Source organism: Paroedura picta, chromosome 4 (assembly GCF_049243985.1).
Source record: "Paroedura picta isolate Pp20150507F chromosome 4, Ppicta_v3.0, whole genome shotgun sequence".
Lineage (NCBI taxonomy): Eukaryota > Metazoa > Chordata > Lepidosauria > Squamata > Gekkonidae > Paroedura > Paroedura picta.
Genome location: NC_135372.1, coordinates 87,167,704 through 87,183,609, shown reverse-complemented (window position 1 = coordinate 87,183,609; position 15,906 = coordinate 87,167,704). Strand labels below are relative to the sequence as shown.

Here is a 15,906-nt window from a genome sequence, read left to right as displayed (position 1 = left end):
TTTCCCCATTTCCTGCCTTGCATTTTAAGAAACAGGGCCCCCAAAGCCTGAACTACACAACTGAATGGGGTTGGGGAGAAAAAACAGGATTAAAAAAATGGATACTGGTATATATGGCAACATCCAGGTTGGATCATTATATGTGAGGTTTCCTTTGAAGAGGAGAAACCAGGTAAAGTTCTCAGGCTACTGACTGTGGAACATATTTTCCCATACATAAAGCCTCTATTGGTTTTCCTAGCACAATTCAGTTTAATGCCTCAGTGTTTGCAATCAGAGTGCCTGCTGCCCCAATATGAATCTGTCCACGAGCTAAGGTTTTCACACAAGGCACTTCTGAGTGTCCCTACTTTCCTGGTTAGAGGGCTTTTCTAAGCCCTCATATCCCACCAATATAAATCCCTCCTTAGGAGTAGCTGTCTACACCTGTTTTGGCTGTGTTTCAAATGCCAAGCTATTTGTCCAAACTTGAAACATTTGTTTGACTTTGATCTTCACTAATGTTGTTGCTTTATTAATTGCACTTCATATTGCAATTGATTTATTGTTAAGATTGTATTACACTTAAACTGTAAACTGTCTTGAGATTTACTACAGTGGAAAGAAGAAACAGTATCTTAAATAAAATAAGGAATTAATTTGGTTTTCTGCTGGGCTAGCTCTTAAAAGTATGAAGACAGGGTTCTATGGCACCTAAAAAATTGACAAGTTTATTAAGCTTTCATAAGAGCCTGCATTACCACATGCAGTAAACTGCTGGATAAAAGTAACAGGAATAATTTTTGCAGTCCTGTGTCAGAATGCTAATAGGATAATATCTTGGTATCTTATGAAAACTGCAAGATTGAGCAAGTTTACTACATTGAACAAGGGTGTTATGTTGAACAGCAGCTTTGACTAGTATGCTCTTCTTGACTATTTTTCATCAAGTTATTCACAGAATAAAGTCCCTGTGACTGTACACAGCAGCAATAGTAAGGTGACCAGATTCTAACATTGGTAAAGCGGGACACCATTGACCAGGGGGGGTTCTTTATTAAATATTTGGTCTATATAGTGCAACAAAAAGTTTCATAGAACGCAAAAATAATATTGTAATATATATTTTTTAAAATTTCAACATACGTACAATTTGACAGGTACTCCCAGATGTCCCTCCAAAAGTAGGACCATCGGGTCACCTTAAGCAATAGCGGCAAGAGCCACAGAGGATTCTCCCTGAGTCCTAAGCAACTTGGTTCCATTCTACTCATAAGAGAGAAGGTAGCTCAACTGTTTTACTTGGAGAAGAGTGCAAGGTAGAATTCAAAAATGACTATTTTCTTTTAATAATTCAACAATAAATATTTCAACTAATTCTTAAGATATTTCTGTGTATCAGAAAGTTTAGATAGACTAAAGTAATTTTATGCAAGGATATTTTGAAGCAATTTTGCCTTAGGGCTCACTCACAGAAATGGCAAATTAATCTAGAAAGGACATTTTCCCATTCCAGCTTTATTTGGTGCATTAAGCCAAATATGGCAGCTATGCAATTCTCTTTTCTCCACTTTTAATCCTATACTCCAAATACAATAGTTTGAACAGACATAAATATGCAAGAAGGCAAAAAAAAAAAAAAAATCTAAAGGCATGTCTCCAGTGACCAAGAGTTCAGGTCCAGAAGAAGGTGTTCACACCACCACAATCACTTTTCCTAGGTATTCCTTCCTTAATCAAACTATCTCTGAATATTCATCCTGCTCAAATGTGATGAAGGTTAAATTAATGGACTTCCTTAGTAATAAAACCCTGAGCACACTGAATTAAAGATACTATACATCAGGCTAGTATAGTACTGACAGTATCTGAAATTCTAAAACTAATAAGAAATAAGACAGTTTGCCAGAACACTCACTAAGGCACAACAACTGATATCACCAACTGCACAAAGAACAGGCATGAAAATGGCAGTTTAGCAAACAAGTTTTGGGCAGAATGATGCAAGTACAGTTTGAGGCTAATACTGTGGCATTTTTTTTATAGTAAGCAGCAAAACTGCAGAAGAATTATTTTGCTTTGATAAAGTATCTTAAATTTACTATGTTTGTATAGTGAAATCAATGTTGCTAGAATACTCGCTTAAATAACAGTACAACTTGGCACACTTACAAATGTCACAACTTCCATTTTGTGTGTGTCATGACTCTTAAGAAGTAAGCCCAAATGCTACATTTCTTTCAGATCTATCTGTCCAAAGGCTTGTCTACATGACACTAAAGTTCATGAAACGCAGCTATGGGATTGAAGTAGGCATATGATCAGGGATGTGCATTAAAAAATTAATCAACCTGCCCTGGCCTTGAACTCTTGGATTGGGAGGAGACCCTTACCCCCCAAATGTTCTGGGAGACCCCAAGAGATAGCTGCATAGAGATCATTTTCTCTCTCTACTAGGGCTTAAAGCAGCATTGGAGGTGACGGGAAATAATTTGATTAGAAAATATAGAGGCTGGAGGGAGCAAAGTTTTTAATTTCATTTTCCTCATATACATGTAGACTCCCTGTGAATGCTCCTTCTGGCCACCAATACACAATCAAATGTATGTTAGTCCTTATTCATCAAATGCTCTAGTAGCAGCATTGGTATTGCTTGGATGACTGGTTTTTGCTTTATATGCTGTATATCAGTGGTCCCCAACCCCCGGTCTGGGGACCGGGACCAGTCGGTACCGGGCCGTGGCTCCTCCTTATCCTCCTCCCCGGCTGCTGCCCTGCTACTCTGCCACCAGCTCACCTTTGGTGCTCTCCAGCGGCCACCATGGCTGGAGCTCCCCCTCGGTGTGGCACTGTGCAGGTGCTGCTGGCAGTGCCCTCCAGCGGGTGGCAGGAAGTCAGGGGCACCGGCGGGAAAGCAAGAGGAGCAGCGGCTCAGGCAGTGGTGGCAATGTTCTTCGGCAAAAGACTTATTCCTCCCCCCCCCCCCCCGGGCCTCAGTAAAATTGTCAAGCGTTGACCGGTCCCCGGTGATAAAAAGGTTGGGGACCACTGCTGTATATGAATCACACTGTATATGAACCACACACACCAATCCACTTCTAGTCAGCTAAGCGCCCAAAAGTCCACGTCCCTAAGACAACTGCTATTGCTAGATCAGGGCAAGTGTGTTAGACAAAAGCCATTCAAGCAAGAAAGTTGGTTACAAGCTATTATAAACTACAAGAACAAGCTGCCAACAGTGCTAAGAGTTCCCACCATCAAGAAAAGTGCCAGAAGAATACCAAGGTACTGTGCCAATAATATCCATATTTGATGAAGAAAATCAAATCTAAGAAAGCAAGAAGCAAATTAACACATAACACCAAAATGGCAAACTGTATTCTGGTATTAAGCTTCAATACTAAGCTGACAAACTGGACTGAATCCTGTTTTTCTACCACTTATCTTCCTATTCATCTGAAACGAATAATCCAGGCTTTTCTTCCCAGTGCTGGTCTTTGCCAACTAAAATAGTATGGATAATTCAGCATGGATTTATCAGGAGAGCCAATTCTACAGGACGCAAGGCCAATCAGTAGTGTAAGTGATAGAGATGAGAAATATTGATAATTTCCATTAGTTCTCCTTCAGTACTCCCTGGTAGAAAATGAACCCAAGTCCCATTAGGTTTGCAATTTTTTTCAAAGACACCATCTACTTTGGGTATCAATTAGAATATATTCTGGTCACCTCCATCTCTACTGAAAGATGTTGTAATTTGTTTTCATCTAAAGCAGAAAGCCCTTAGAGGATGAGAAAGAGGAGATACTCAAGTATTTAGAATAATACTAATTAGTCTCCACTGTCTATTTATCTCTCAGGACCAAAGTAATCTGGATGCTAGATGAAGACCTGCATCTTTATCTTAAACAAATTCATAAGCATGGTATGCCAACTATATACAACTGTATCTCTCAATTTCTTTCAAGTGAACAGTAGCCATGAAGAATAGGGGGTTGTCAATTTGATTGCAACAATGTTGAAAAGAGGTTAAGGAATAAACTGACATTCAATCCTTTCCCCAATATAAATCCCAATCCAATTGATTTTTTCCCTTCCAGGGAAATCCCAGATTGGGGAAGAGGGGGTTACACTGGCAAAACAGTGTAGGGTGATGGTAGAAGGGTTCTTCCCTAAATACAATTGTTGTGATCAAATTGGCACCCCTACCATTGGCATGATCCAGTGAAAACGATTACTTGAATAACCTATAGTCTAGGACCAAATTATGTAAGCTTGCATGCAACCAAAGTAGTAAGCCATTCACTCAGGTGTATAGGTGTCTTTGGCAAACAAGAGTTCAGGAATCCCTTCCCAGCCCTTCATACCGAAAATAAACTGATACTCATTATGAGCAAAGTCTTTGTACTGGAGACAAGTCAGCCTTTTCTGTTGGGCTTTCCCAAAATATGCCTCAATTGGCGATTTCAATATTGATCACTGATCTCCTCTGTAGCTCTTATCTTGGTTGTCAGCATTTCTAGTACCAGGTTGAATAACAGTGGAGACAAAGGGCATCCTTGTCTGGTACCTTTACCTATTTTGATGGATTGTTTTGTGAGCATTCCATTTATTAAAATTCTAGCTTCTTGTTCAGAGTATATTTGTCTGATAAATTCCAGGAAAGTACCACCACAATCGGATGCTTTCAGTGTTTCAAACAGGAAGTCCCAACTAACCTTGTCAAAAGCTTTCTCTGCATCCAAGAATATGAAAGCAGCCTGCAACTTTTCTTTAAGCACATAGTCTGCCACATTCAAATCGAATCTTATGTTGTTCCTCATTAGTCTTCTTGGCATAAATCCAGTTTTATCTTGGTGTATAACGTCTCCGATACATTTTTTCAGTCTTTCTGCTAAGATTTTTGCCAAAATTTTATAGTCCACGTTTAGAAGAGAAATTGGTCTATACGAGTTGGGTGAGTTCGTATCTCAAAAAACATGGTCAGATGCTATGAAGTAAGTGGCAATGCCTTAACCATATGCGTGTTGTTCAGGCCACTAGGACCTCTTCCATCCTTATCAAGGGGAGTGCTAACCTTCTCTCCTTTCATACAACACAGTAGAATTCACTCTGAGCAGAAAAAAGTCACACTAGTTGCTCCTAGGCAGAATTCATTGACAGGCACTTTTAGTTTCTCAGTCAGAAAATACAGCCAGTACTCAAGTGCAAAGGTGCCTATTTGGCAAACATGCCATGCATCTACAAAATACATCACTACTGTATATATCAGTAGGTCAATCTTATATATGTTTACTCGGCATTAAGTTGTACTGAGCCAAGATAAGCGGAATTACAACTTTGGTGTATAAAAACACAGCACTGAGGCCAAAGAACTCTGTGCTCTGTGCAAGAGAACAATTTAAATGGGCTAGTTAGTTTGTAATTACCCAAAATTCCTTTATTCTTTTTGACTGATTCTGAAAGTCATTAATAGAAACTCATTTTTTCCTAGAAAGTCTGGAATAGCAATTTTGCAATTTGTGCTTTTTGGACATTGTTTTCCTCATGCTCTTTGGAGCTTCATCTCACAGCCCTTTAGGCTGGCAAAAATAGCTAGGACAATAGTACAGTATTTTTTCTGATCAGGACTACTTACTTTCTGTCCAACAGAAATACATCCCATTTGTTTAGAACACTGCTATATTAATGCTATTGTGTATACTTCTTCCTTCCCTCTGCTATGCTGCCCTCTTCCAGTTGAAATAAGTGGACTACTGTACTGCACTATTTCCTGAACATATGGGAAAAGTACCAAAATGCTCCTGCATCTCCTTGTTTTGCAAAGCCAAGGTGATGGCCTACACAAGTAAGTGGCTTGCTAACTGCAAATCTATGCTAAAATGGTACAAGCAAAGCAATCTCTACTCTGTTGCATCATACCCTTTAATGAACAGAGTGCTTTCTGCACATGTGGTGCATGCACACTAACTTTTTCCCATAAGAGTAGGAAAAGTACACCTTTTGCTGTAAAACTGCAGGAAGCTCCTTGGATATTTCTACAACAGAGGAGCTCGCTATTATCAGAAAAGGAGAAAGGGGCTTTGTAGTGTGTATTACACTTGAATAAGAATTACTGCCTTCTGCCTAATCATGATTTGTTGCCCCAAACTAGGCACTAGAAATTGGCTCAAGTCAATGCAGAAGCACTAAAAGGGACTGTTCAGCTCAGAAATTTAACCTATATTCTCCCTATCAAAGCACATACCAACAGAAATTGTAAATAAGACTTCTAGCATAATTCTGGAGCAGCAACTGCTTAATTAACTACTGCTGGAACAGCAATACTTTTTCTTCTCACCTAATTCCTACAAGCTTGCATATGCCACCAAGCGATGAGACACTGCACATAATACACCAAATGCCAATATAACATTCAGCAAGTGCTTTCCTCTGTACATAGAGATTCTGTCAGGACAATATCACATTAAAAATAAGGAATATTTTAAAGCAGAAAGCTGTGGGTATGAGAAGCCAACTTGGTCTAGAAACTCTACTCTAAGACAGGTTCATCTAACTAGTTTAACCTTCAAACCTGAAGTTACAAAGAAAAAAACAGATGATACCACAGGACTGTCTTCATAGTTACATTTCATATCATATATTATATACAGATATAGATACATATACATTTATAAAGGTAAAGGTATCGCCTGTGCAAGCACCGGGTCATGTCTGACCCTTGGGGTGACGTCCTCCAACGTTTTCATGGCAGACTCAATATGGGGTGGTTTGCCAGTGCCTTCCCCAGTCATTACCGTTTACCCCCCAGCAAGCTGGGTACTCATTTTACCAACCTCGGAAGGATGGATGGCTGAGTCAACCTTGAGCCGGCTGCTGGGATTGAACTCCCAGCCGCAAGGGCAGAGCTTCAGACTGCATGTCTGCTGCATTACCACTCTGCGCCACAAGAGGCTCTTGTATATACATTTATATACACACAAAAAGAAAGGAATTTAGTAGAAAGATTATAATTGTGTATGAACACAAATTCTAGATTAGGTTATCCTTCAGGTACTTTAATAAGTCCACACTGCCACAAAAAAGTCAAAGAACTATGGAATACAACATAGTTCTGCTTAATTCACTCACTACAAGCTGTATATCGAAAATGGTAGTGTCCATCCACGGAGTGTCAAGCTTTCTATCATGTCCTACTATTCCTTATATCAAGGTGTATAATAAATATTTCCCTCAGTAATACAATAGATGCTTACAAGAACTACAGACCTCACAATGAATGTAAATGTACATACTGCCACTAAGATATTCAAGTGGGTAGTTGTGTTGCTCTGAAGCAGCAAAACAAATTTTGAGTCCAGTAACACCTTAAAGGCTAAAAAAGTTTTATTCAAGATATGAGCTTTCAGGTGCAAGTATACTTCAGATGCAATATTACATCCTTCAAAATACAATAAAGGCATACGATCAATTCTAAACAAAAAGTACAAGATAAATAGCTTTAACAGCATCACAATCAAATCAAGAAAGTTAGACAATGAAAGTTAGATATATCATCATTATACTATACCATTTTATCTGACTACACATTTATTCCACCAGAATCTGTGGGAAGTTGCAATTCTGTCACAGTTATATCAAACACAAGTGTACACAATGTACCCTTTGTATGCTAAAATCTGTACCCTGTGGCTATGGAATTACATACCTTGCTTAAAAGTGCAAGGTAACTTTCAGTAACTTTATCAAACTGGGGTGCAATGTTAATTTATTAAGAATATATGTATACACGTTTGCTTTTATATTGTTTGGCTATTTACAGAAAACTTATTTTAATCTTATTATCACTTTCAAAAATCACCTCGAGCCTAGAGGAATATGGTAAAGTGCAAGTCTTCTCTGACAGAACCATTCAAATGGAGTCATAGCCCAAAGAGTGATCAGTTTCAATTTTGATATTTGTATGTGAAGCCAAAACGATTGAACTAACTTCACTGACCTAGCAATTTGTCACTCTCAAATGGGAAAGTATTAATACTTACCCCTACCCTCCAGATTTTTAAAGCATGGACAGTAGAGAGGTCTGAAAGAAAATGAAATATTCACTGAGGACTGGGCTTTCATGAGTGCAAAAATGCACATCTGCTTAAGATCAACTATGCATTGATGTGCAACTGCTCTGGATGATCTGTTTGTTCCTGATGTGTAACTGAGCCAGAAGACCCGCAATGCAGCACTGAATGTTTCTCCAATCACTGTCCCAGCATGTACTTTATTTCAGAGTGGTATGTCATGATATCCCCAATTCTAAAAGTACAAAGTGTCTAGTAAACCTTTCATCCTTTTCTATTGCATCCAAACAGTGTCTAAACTGTGCAAACACTCAAACCCTCCTCAAATCCAGACTGGGAGAGGCAGGTACTGATCAGACATACCTACAATTGGTACCAATTGGTTGTTAAGTAGTCCATAAACTGAAAATTTGCATGATTTTCTCAGAACTGTATTGTCCCTTCCACAATGTAAACATATACCGCTGTCACTCATTTTAAGTGTTAAAGGAATATAATAGCTTGTGTGTGTTATTTCAAAGTATTTTTCATTTACAGGGTTAGTGCCAATAAGGATCTGAATGTAATTTAGTTTAACTCATTGGTTTCTTAAAGTGAAGTAACCAGTATATCTAAGAATTCCTATTGATTTTGTATTGCAAGCCCTTCACCACTATCCTTTCATATCCCATCTTTAGTCTTGGATGGTTCAGGCCCCACCCCCATTTACCCAAAGTTTTCAGGTCTCCTGGGCAAGAGAAACTGGTATGTGAAAGCTGCCTGCATGCATATACCTCTTTGCTTCTTTTTCTTTTCTTGTGGTAATTTCAGTGTTATTTGCTTACATAAGCATCCTTATGAGTAGCTCCACATTCAGTTCTTAAAAAAACAAACAGGTTGTAACCTGCAAGAGGGAAACTGACCATTGCATATCTGGGGAAGTCAGAAGAGAAAAGAAGGTTCTCAGTGGAATCAAACTATGGAGTTATTCTGGGCTGTCCTGGAATTTCTAAATCATGTTATATAGTGTAAGCATGTATTTATTTTCTGCTTAAATTCAGAGATCTTTGATAAAATGATGTCATAAGGTAGACATTTGTTTTAGATGCAAGTCTGCTGTTTTAGCAGCAGACTTACATCTAATGACTGACGTAAGGGAGGGTGAAGAACCTGATGGTGTCTAGTACATAGGAAAATAAATTAGCCACTTACAATTAGGATTCTTGTCAAGGAATTCCCCCTGCCCCCTAGGATGGGTTGTATAGCAGCTATGTACTACTACTATCGGCATTTATTCCTTCCTTCTCTAGAATTGGGGTGATAGAACAAGTATACCTCGATCCCTTGAGCTGGGATCTATCACAAAGTGTAAGGTTCAACATAACCACTTTTATTGTAACTCTGTGGCTGAGCCCATTTGAAGCACTACATAGGCATGAAAACAGAGCTGCACCCAGTTGGACTGGTGTTCTAGCAAAGACAGAGGGATTTTCTTTGATGTCACCAAAAAGTCTTACAGCTTTTTATGCTATTAGGTAGCCATTTCACACACTTGACCTTAATGAGTGAGAATCCTGCTTCACTATATATTAAAGTGATATGAATTCAGACGGTTTTCTGAGTTTCATTTTGCAGCAAACCAGACTCATGCAGATCTTTTCCCCTGCAGCTTTGGAAATGAGGGTTCAGGCCTATATTCTGAACAGTCTCTAAATTCAGGGATAGAGGCAGAATTTTGCCTTGTTTCAGAATTATTTTGCACACAGACTAATTTTAATGAACATAAGACAGCATACATATGAAGATGTACAAAATTCATAAGCAAATTGTTAAGACAACCATACCTGCCTTTTACTATGTATATCTTTGATGTATGTGTACTTGCAGGCCATGGCAGTGTGTGGCTTCCCAATTTCTGACAATATAATTTGCATATCATGAAAAACACACCTGAAATGGCCTTTAAGCTCTTCAAACCAAAACAAGTAGAATACGGATTCTTTCAAATCATTGTCTGGTCATGAACCAAGCAAAAACGAAAATAATTCTGTTGTACAATGGAACGGACACAAAAAACTTTGGGAATTCTAGATGCGGTCCCAAAGCTAAATTCTAGAGAATTTAATCCAGTAATGAAAAACTTGTTACTGCAGCAATTCAGGGTTTATTTGTTGGAAATGCAAAGCCATCATATGTTAGGTCTAGTCTTTGTACACAGGCAGTGATAAGATTCAATACGGATACAAATGAAACATTATTCACTGATTATTGCTTCGTATTTTACTTAACAGGCCAACATTAACAGTGCGTAATGAACATACAAATCAGACTGGCTAGTCTCCAAATACTAATTGTTCAGTAATTATGAGACTATCACAAAACCAGCAGAGACTACAAGTTTTCCTCATTCTGAATACACCCATGCTTTAGATAAAAATGCAAGATTTGCAAAAAACAAACAAACATGACATATGGAATTGCTAACTGTATGTATAAGCTATAACTATACACCTCTATTTCAAAATCAAAATAGCTTACTGATTTCTACAGCATCTTTACAGGTCCTTCTAGAACTTGAAATCAGTGCCAACTTCTGCTTAAAAGCTTACACTATTACTAAAAGTCAATTAGCTACAGTGCTAAGTGCGTAATGAAAGCAAAACAGTACATTCAATAGGGTTCCAATATTCCTAAGCAAAACAGTTTCTTGGATAGAACCACTAGAAATTGCAGCTGTTAATAATCAATGAGTACTTTAAAAATACTGTTAACTACAGTTAGGCTATATGTTACTATCTTATTTGGCACTACTGCTTGGCAAATGTTCAGTTAGTAAAAATACTGTCCACTTTTTTTACATAAAGTATTGTCACTTATAAACGGGTAATAACTTTCTAATTTACCTAACTGCAAGCAAGTGAACATCCCACAATTGTGCCTCAGTACCATGGGAGATGATGTAATCTACCTGCATGACTAGTATGCATAGCCACAAACCACATTAATAATTCCAATATATTAAGCCTGTAATTTGTTTTATTAAATGCTACTAAACCATAATGAGATGGTCTTGTGGTACTTTTTTATTATACATACAACATAATCAATACGCATAGGCTCTTCCCAGGAAAACCATACTATATATTCCTATTTGTGGCAGCAAACTAAAATAAATTATGGGTGAAGTACTCTGAAAATGCTCATTCTTGTCAAAGCGAGACCTAATGTGTTATCAAATGTTTATTGAAGTATCATTTTCAGATATATGTAGTCCAGTAGGAATTGGCTCAGATGGCTATTTGGACAAGGACCCTATTTCCATATTCTGCCCCAGAACCATACTATGCTTATACTAGTAGGACCTCTGCTTGGGAAATGTTGCCTCTTTACCACAGTGAATGGAACTATTTCAGGTTACAGGGAGATGTTATAGCAAAATTATACCTGTTCGGTTACTCACGTATCCCAGAGAGTTAATTCTCTCACATACCTGGAGGCTAGTTTGAACATGGGGTATTCTTTCCTGTAACAAAATTCTGAAAAGAAATTCTGCTATCAGGCCTATGTAGTCTTAGTGTGGCTTTCCACAATCAAGCTTGGTCTATACATCAAATCTACATTAACTAACATTATAATTTCTGCTTAAAATAAATGAAGTTCAACCATGTGCAACAATGCAGTTATAGTACCTTGGTCCTTTAAGTTAAGAAAATCTACTTTAGACTTTAAGTTAAGAAAATCTACAAAAGCTGTAATTACTACTTCTGAGACCTAGGTGTCTGGTAAGCTTTCAGATGTAGAAAGTAGAATTCCTGTCTGGGTCAAATGGGGAGACGTCCAGGTGAAAGCTACAACACAAGTACTTTTTTCTGAACAAGCTGTAGAATAAAGCAAAGTATTCTAGAATTTAATAAGTCTTTGATCAGTGATCATTTTTAGAGTACCTCACAAAGTGTTCAAATGAACACAGTCCCAAAAAGTTTAAACTCACATTTGTTTTAAAAAAACACACTAAAATACACAGGTATCCGCAATAAAAATAGTTGCAAAAGGACAGTTATATAGTAGTTCAGATGCTCAAATGTTACTATATAAATTGGTATAGCCATATGTCACTCTCCAACTAATCCAGGCAGATTATCAAATTTAAAGTAGTACTAACATCACACTAAGAAATACTTATTTTTTCCACATCCAAAGGGCCACTGTGTAAGGATTAAAATGCAGACAATGTTTGGTTTTTTGTGTTTTTTCTTAAATGGTGAATAAAGTTCTCAGGTCTCCGGATTGTGTAGGGGGGAGAAAAATCAAGGTCTTTTGATGCCTCAGTAGTCTGAGTGGGGATGAGCAGGAAACTAGATTCTTCTCCTTAGGACTACTACTATTACATGGCTCACTATTTATAACTAACATTTATTTTCCTGTTACCTTCCATTCTCTCCTTCCACATTCCCTCATCTCAGTATTTTCCAAGCAATATAAATAAGCCTGGGATCACAGCTCCCACCAGCATACTTCATTTGCATAAATTATTCTCAGCATACTTTTTTTTCTCTGTTGGGATACAGGGAATGCATATCCCAAACCACCTCTCATCGAAGAAAAAATAAAGAATTCATTAGATGTGATGCGAAGTTGGGGTAAACTTTTAGATTACATAAGGCTAATAAGAAGTTCACCAGAGAGATCTACTTTTACAAAAAAAATGGCACATTTAACAGAAGTTGAAATTGTTTAAAAACTAAAATTAAGGTTTTAATTAAAAATATATCCATAGTTATACAAGCTAAACACTCTGTGAAGGCCAAAAGTTGGGAGTACCATTTCCAGTTTTAATAAGTATGCTTTAAACACACAAAACAGAGAAGAGCAGGTTATAACCATGGAAAGACCATAACGCCACACACAGAGAAGGAATATGATGGCAGTTTAACTATCCAGAATAGCCTAAAAACAGCAAGTTTTAGAGGAAATTTAGAATATCATATTTCTAAGATGGTTCAAACCACAGCTTAAACAATAAAAAATATTTCCATCTTCAATTAGTAGTCAGCTATGACAAAGTTTTCTTAATACATTATGGAATGGCCTTCTCTGGACATTTAAGACAAGTATGAACAAGCACCACAGAGGTACCTAATGTCTAAGGAATCATGCTAATGCATGTGTGGGATTGATGATTTCTGAGATTACTTTTATGATTGAGCTAGAGCATTCTAAATACTCAAAGTTGCATACTTGAGGAATTTTGAGAAGCTGATTTCTTTTTAACCGAAATTTTAATTTTCAACACAAAATAAAATGTTTTTTCCATTCTAAAACCTTTCCAAGGATCCCAAATCTTAAGAGTTTAAAGACTCACAGCCATAACTACGATGGAATAATTCCACTAACTTCTGTCTCTTCTCTTAGCCTAGACACAAAAGAAATACTATGCAAAGGCAAAGAACAATAAAGCTCAAGAGCTTAGAATATTGCCAATCAACATCAAATCTTAAATATACTTTAATATATATTGGATACTTAAGCTGTAATATCATGTATATTTACTTGAATGTAAGATTCACTGCACTCAGTGGAACTTATCTCCAAGTACAGATGCCTACCACCGGACTGCAAGAGCCCTCCCCCCCACAAGTTATGGCAGAACCAGGAGCTAAAACAAAGGTCTTCCCGAACATTACACTGCATACATATGAAAAACTCCCCTCCCCCCCAAAAAAAATTAGCCTTAGAAAATAACACACAATCTAGCCTTAAGAAAAAAAGTCGAATTTAAGCATAGACCCATAACAGAACTTTCACTGTGAAATAATTATATTCCAGACTTTTCAGCCTAAAAGCAAGTAGCTCTCTAATCTTAAAAAAACACCATAATTTAAAATGCCTTTTTTAAAGAGATAAAAGAACCGAGTAAAAGCCTGTAGACCTAAGCACAGCTCTTTGCCTCTGCAGCAACTAATATGAAAGGTTGCTGTCCCACTAAAAGGGGGAACAATGAACTTTTAATACTAAACACTCGCATTTCGTTGCAAGTGTCTAACGAGGCTTTGCACTTTTCACTCTAATCCAAATGAAACTTCTCTTTTCCTTAAAAAAGCCGCGCACAGCCCATGTCTTACCAGGAGGGTCCATTTCAATATAGAAGATCAGCTCGGTGGAATAGGGCATCATCACCTCCCTCCAGTCCGTGTCATCGCGGTCCATATCCCACACCGTATTGTACATGGTGGCGAACAGGCAGCGGGCGGTCGCCGGGATCCCTCCGTGGAAGTTTCTCTCTTTCTCTTCTCCCCCTCTTTAATAAACAGTCTGGGAGCGCATTAAAGCCCCCGAGGCTCAGCCGCCCATCGCACGCACAGAAAAGGGAAGAAACTTTCTCGCCGGTTTCCTCCAGGAAAACCACTCCCCTCTCAGGAAGCGAGAAGGAGCAAAAGGAAAGCTTCTGTGAGCCCCCCTCCCCTCCCGGCTCCGGGAAACGGAGGAGGAGAAAGAAGTCGCGGAGTCCAGGGCTCCCTCGCAAGAGCCAGATTCGAGGGGGGAGGGGAAGTATTTCTCTCCCACGAGCCAGGAGATTGCTCTCTAACGGGCGAAAATGCGTGAGCGTGGAGGCAGTCTGAGGATTATGGTGTTAAAATAAAGGAAGGCTTCATTCGAGGTGAAGAAATTTAACAATTCTGTTCTGCGAACGCAATCTTCCTGGTTTCCCCCAAGGTGAGGCTGCAGCCATGGAGCCGGGAGGCGGACGGTCCCTCTTCTCTAACCCCTCAGCAGGACAGAGCCGCCCCCCGCCGACCCAGCTCTGCTCCTGCCCAGCGCTTAGCGCCCGCTGCTGCTGCTGCTGCTGCTCTGGGATGCTCCGCGCGCACGCCTCGCGCCAGCCCCCGCACACTCTCTGGTGCTCGGCGAGTTCCGACCCCGCACGGTTTCATTTTAAAGAGGCTCTGAGGGCCCCAACCGTCGCCAACCGCCTCTATGCCGGGATTAAACCCCGCCCACCTGAGGGGAAACGGGGGAGGGGCAGAGCGGACGGGGCGCCCCGCCCCCCTTGGTTAACCCTCTCGTCCTTGGGCGAACGGAAGGGGGATTTCACTTACATACCCGACATGCGAGGGAACAAAAGACGTGAGTGGGAAACTTCAAAATTCCAGCCGTAGCTAGGGCTGTCTGTTCAGAGTTCACACGGACAACAGTGGGTAGTACAGGGATGCTAGCAGCGTTCTAAGGTAGACCCCCTCCAAGCAGGGTGGATGCACCGTTCTGGTGTAGACCCCCCCCCCTCCTCCACCGTTTGCTCTGAGGTAGATTTGCTGGTATCAGAACATTCAAGGCTAGGACACGCTCCTCACTCTTTCCCTCCCAAAGGGCACACAGAAGATGATGCAAAAGATAGTATGTATCTGCTGATATTACTAGTATTGCATCGGAGAGTATGTTACTTTTGGCCACCCAGCTCCTACATGTCCATGTGACTAATCCCTGGCGATGTGTGCGCTGACTCTGGGTGATATGGTGATGTAGTTGTGTGGTGATATACTCCTGGGTATATGCTGCATGTGGATGAGACTCCCTACAAAATGTGCATGATGGCATAGTGTGCATGCATGCAATGTTATATTGTATGCATAACTGTGCCTGAAGTCATCAATCTACAGGACAATTCCAGTGTTTCCAGTGGGATTATTGCAAATTAAGTGGAATGTGGAGACGTACACAAGCAGGTAAATTGATAGTTTTGAGTATATATGATCTACTCTGGTTGTGGAGGGGTGACATATATTCAGGATGGATAATGGCAGAAGGAATAGTTATGTCTAGACCAATTTGGTAGCAGGTTATAAAAACTAGTTTATCTTAATTGAAACAGCAATTCGCA

General features: G+C 39.3%; 1 protein-coding gene and 1 non-coding gene across 4 annotated transcripts in view; both read right to left on the bottom strand.

Moving 5' to 3' along the window:
• The window catches only part of PIK3R3 (phosphoinositide-3-kinase regulatory subunit 3), a 50,566-nt gene extending 35,557 nt beyond the window's left edge, over positions 1-15,009 (bottom strand). Inside the window, exons 1-3 of one of the 3 annotated variants that reach the window (XM_077333897.1) lie at positions 14,153-15,009; positions 11,521-11,566; positions 8,022-8,062 (exon numbers count right to left, since the gene is read on the bottom strand). In XM_077333897.1, the coding sequence (XP_077190012.1) occupies positions 8,022-8,062; positions 11,521-11,566; positions 14,153-14,258 (193 nt within the window). In that variant the 5' untranslated portion in view covers positions 14,259-15,009. Of the gene's footprint in view, positions 1-8,021; positions 8,063-11,520; positions 11,567-14,152 lie in introns of those variants that run through there. The other 2 variants (XM_077333899.1, XM_077333900.1) reach the window with 2 other exon arrangements.
• LOC143836967 (U6atac minor spliceosomal RNA) lies at positions 4,951-5,078 on the bottom strand. The gene has a single exon (XR_013230876.1). It is a non-coding gene; the product is annotated as a U6atac minor spliceosomal RNA (small nuclear RNA).
• Positions 15,010-15,906: the final 897 nt, after the last annotated feature.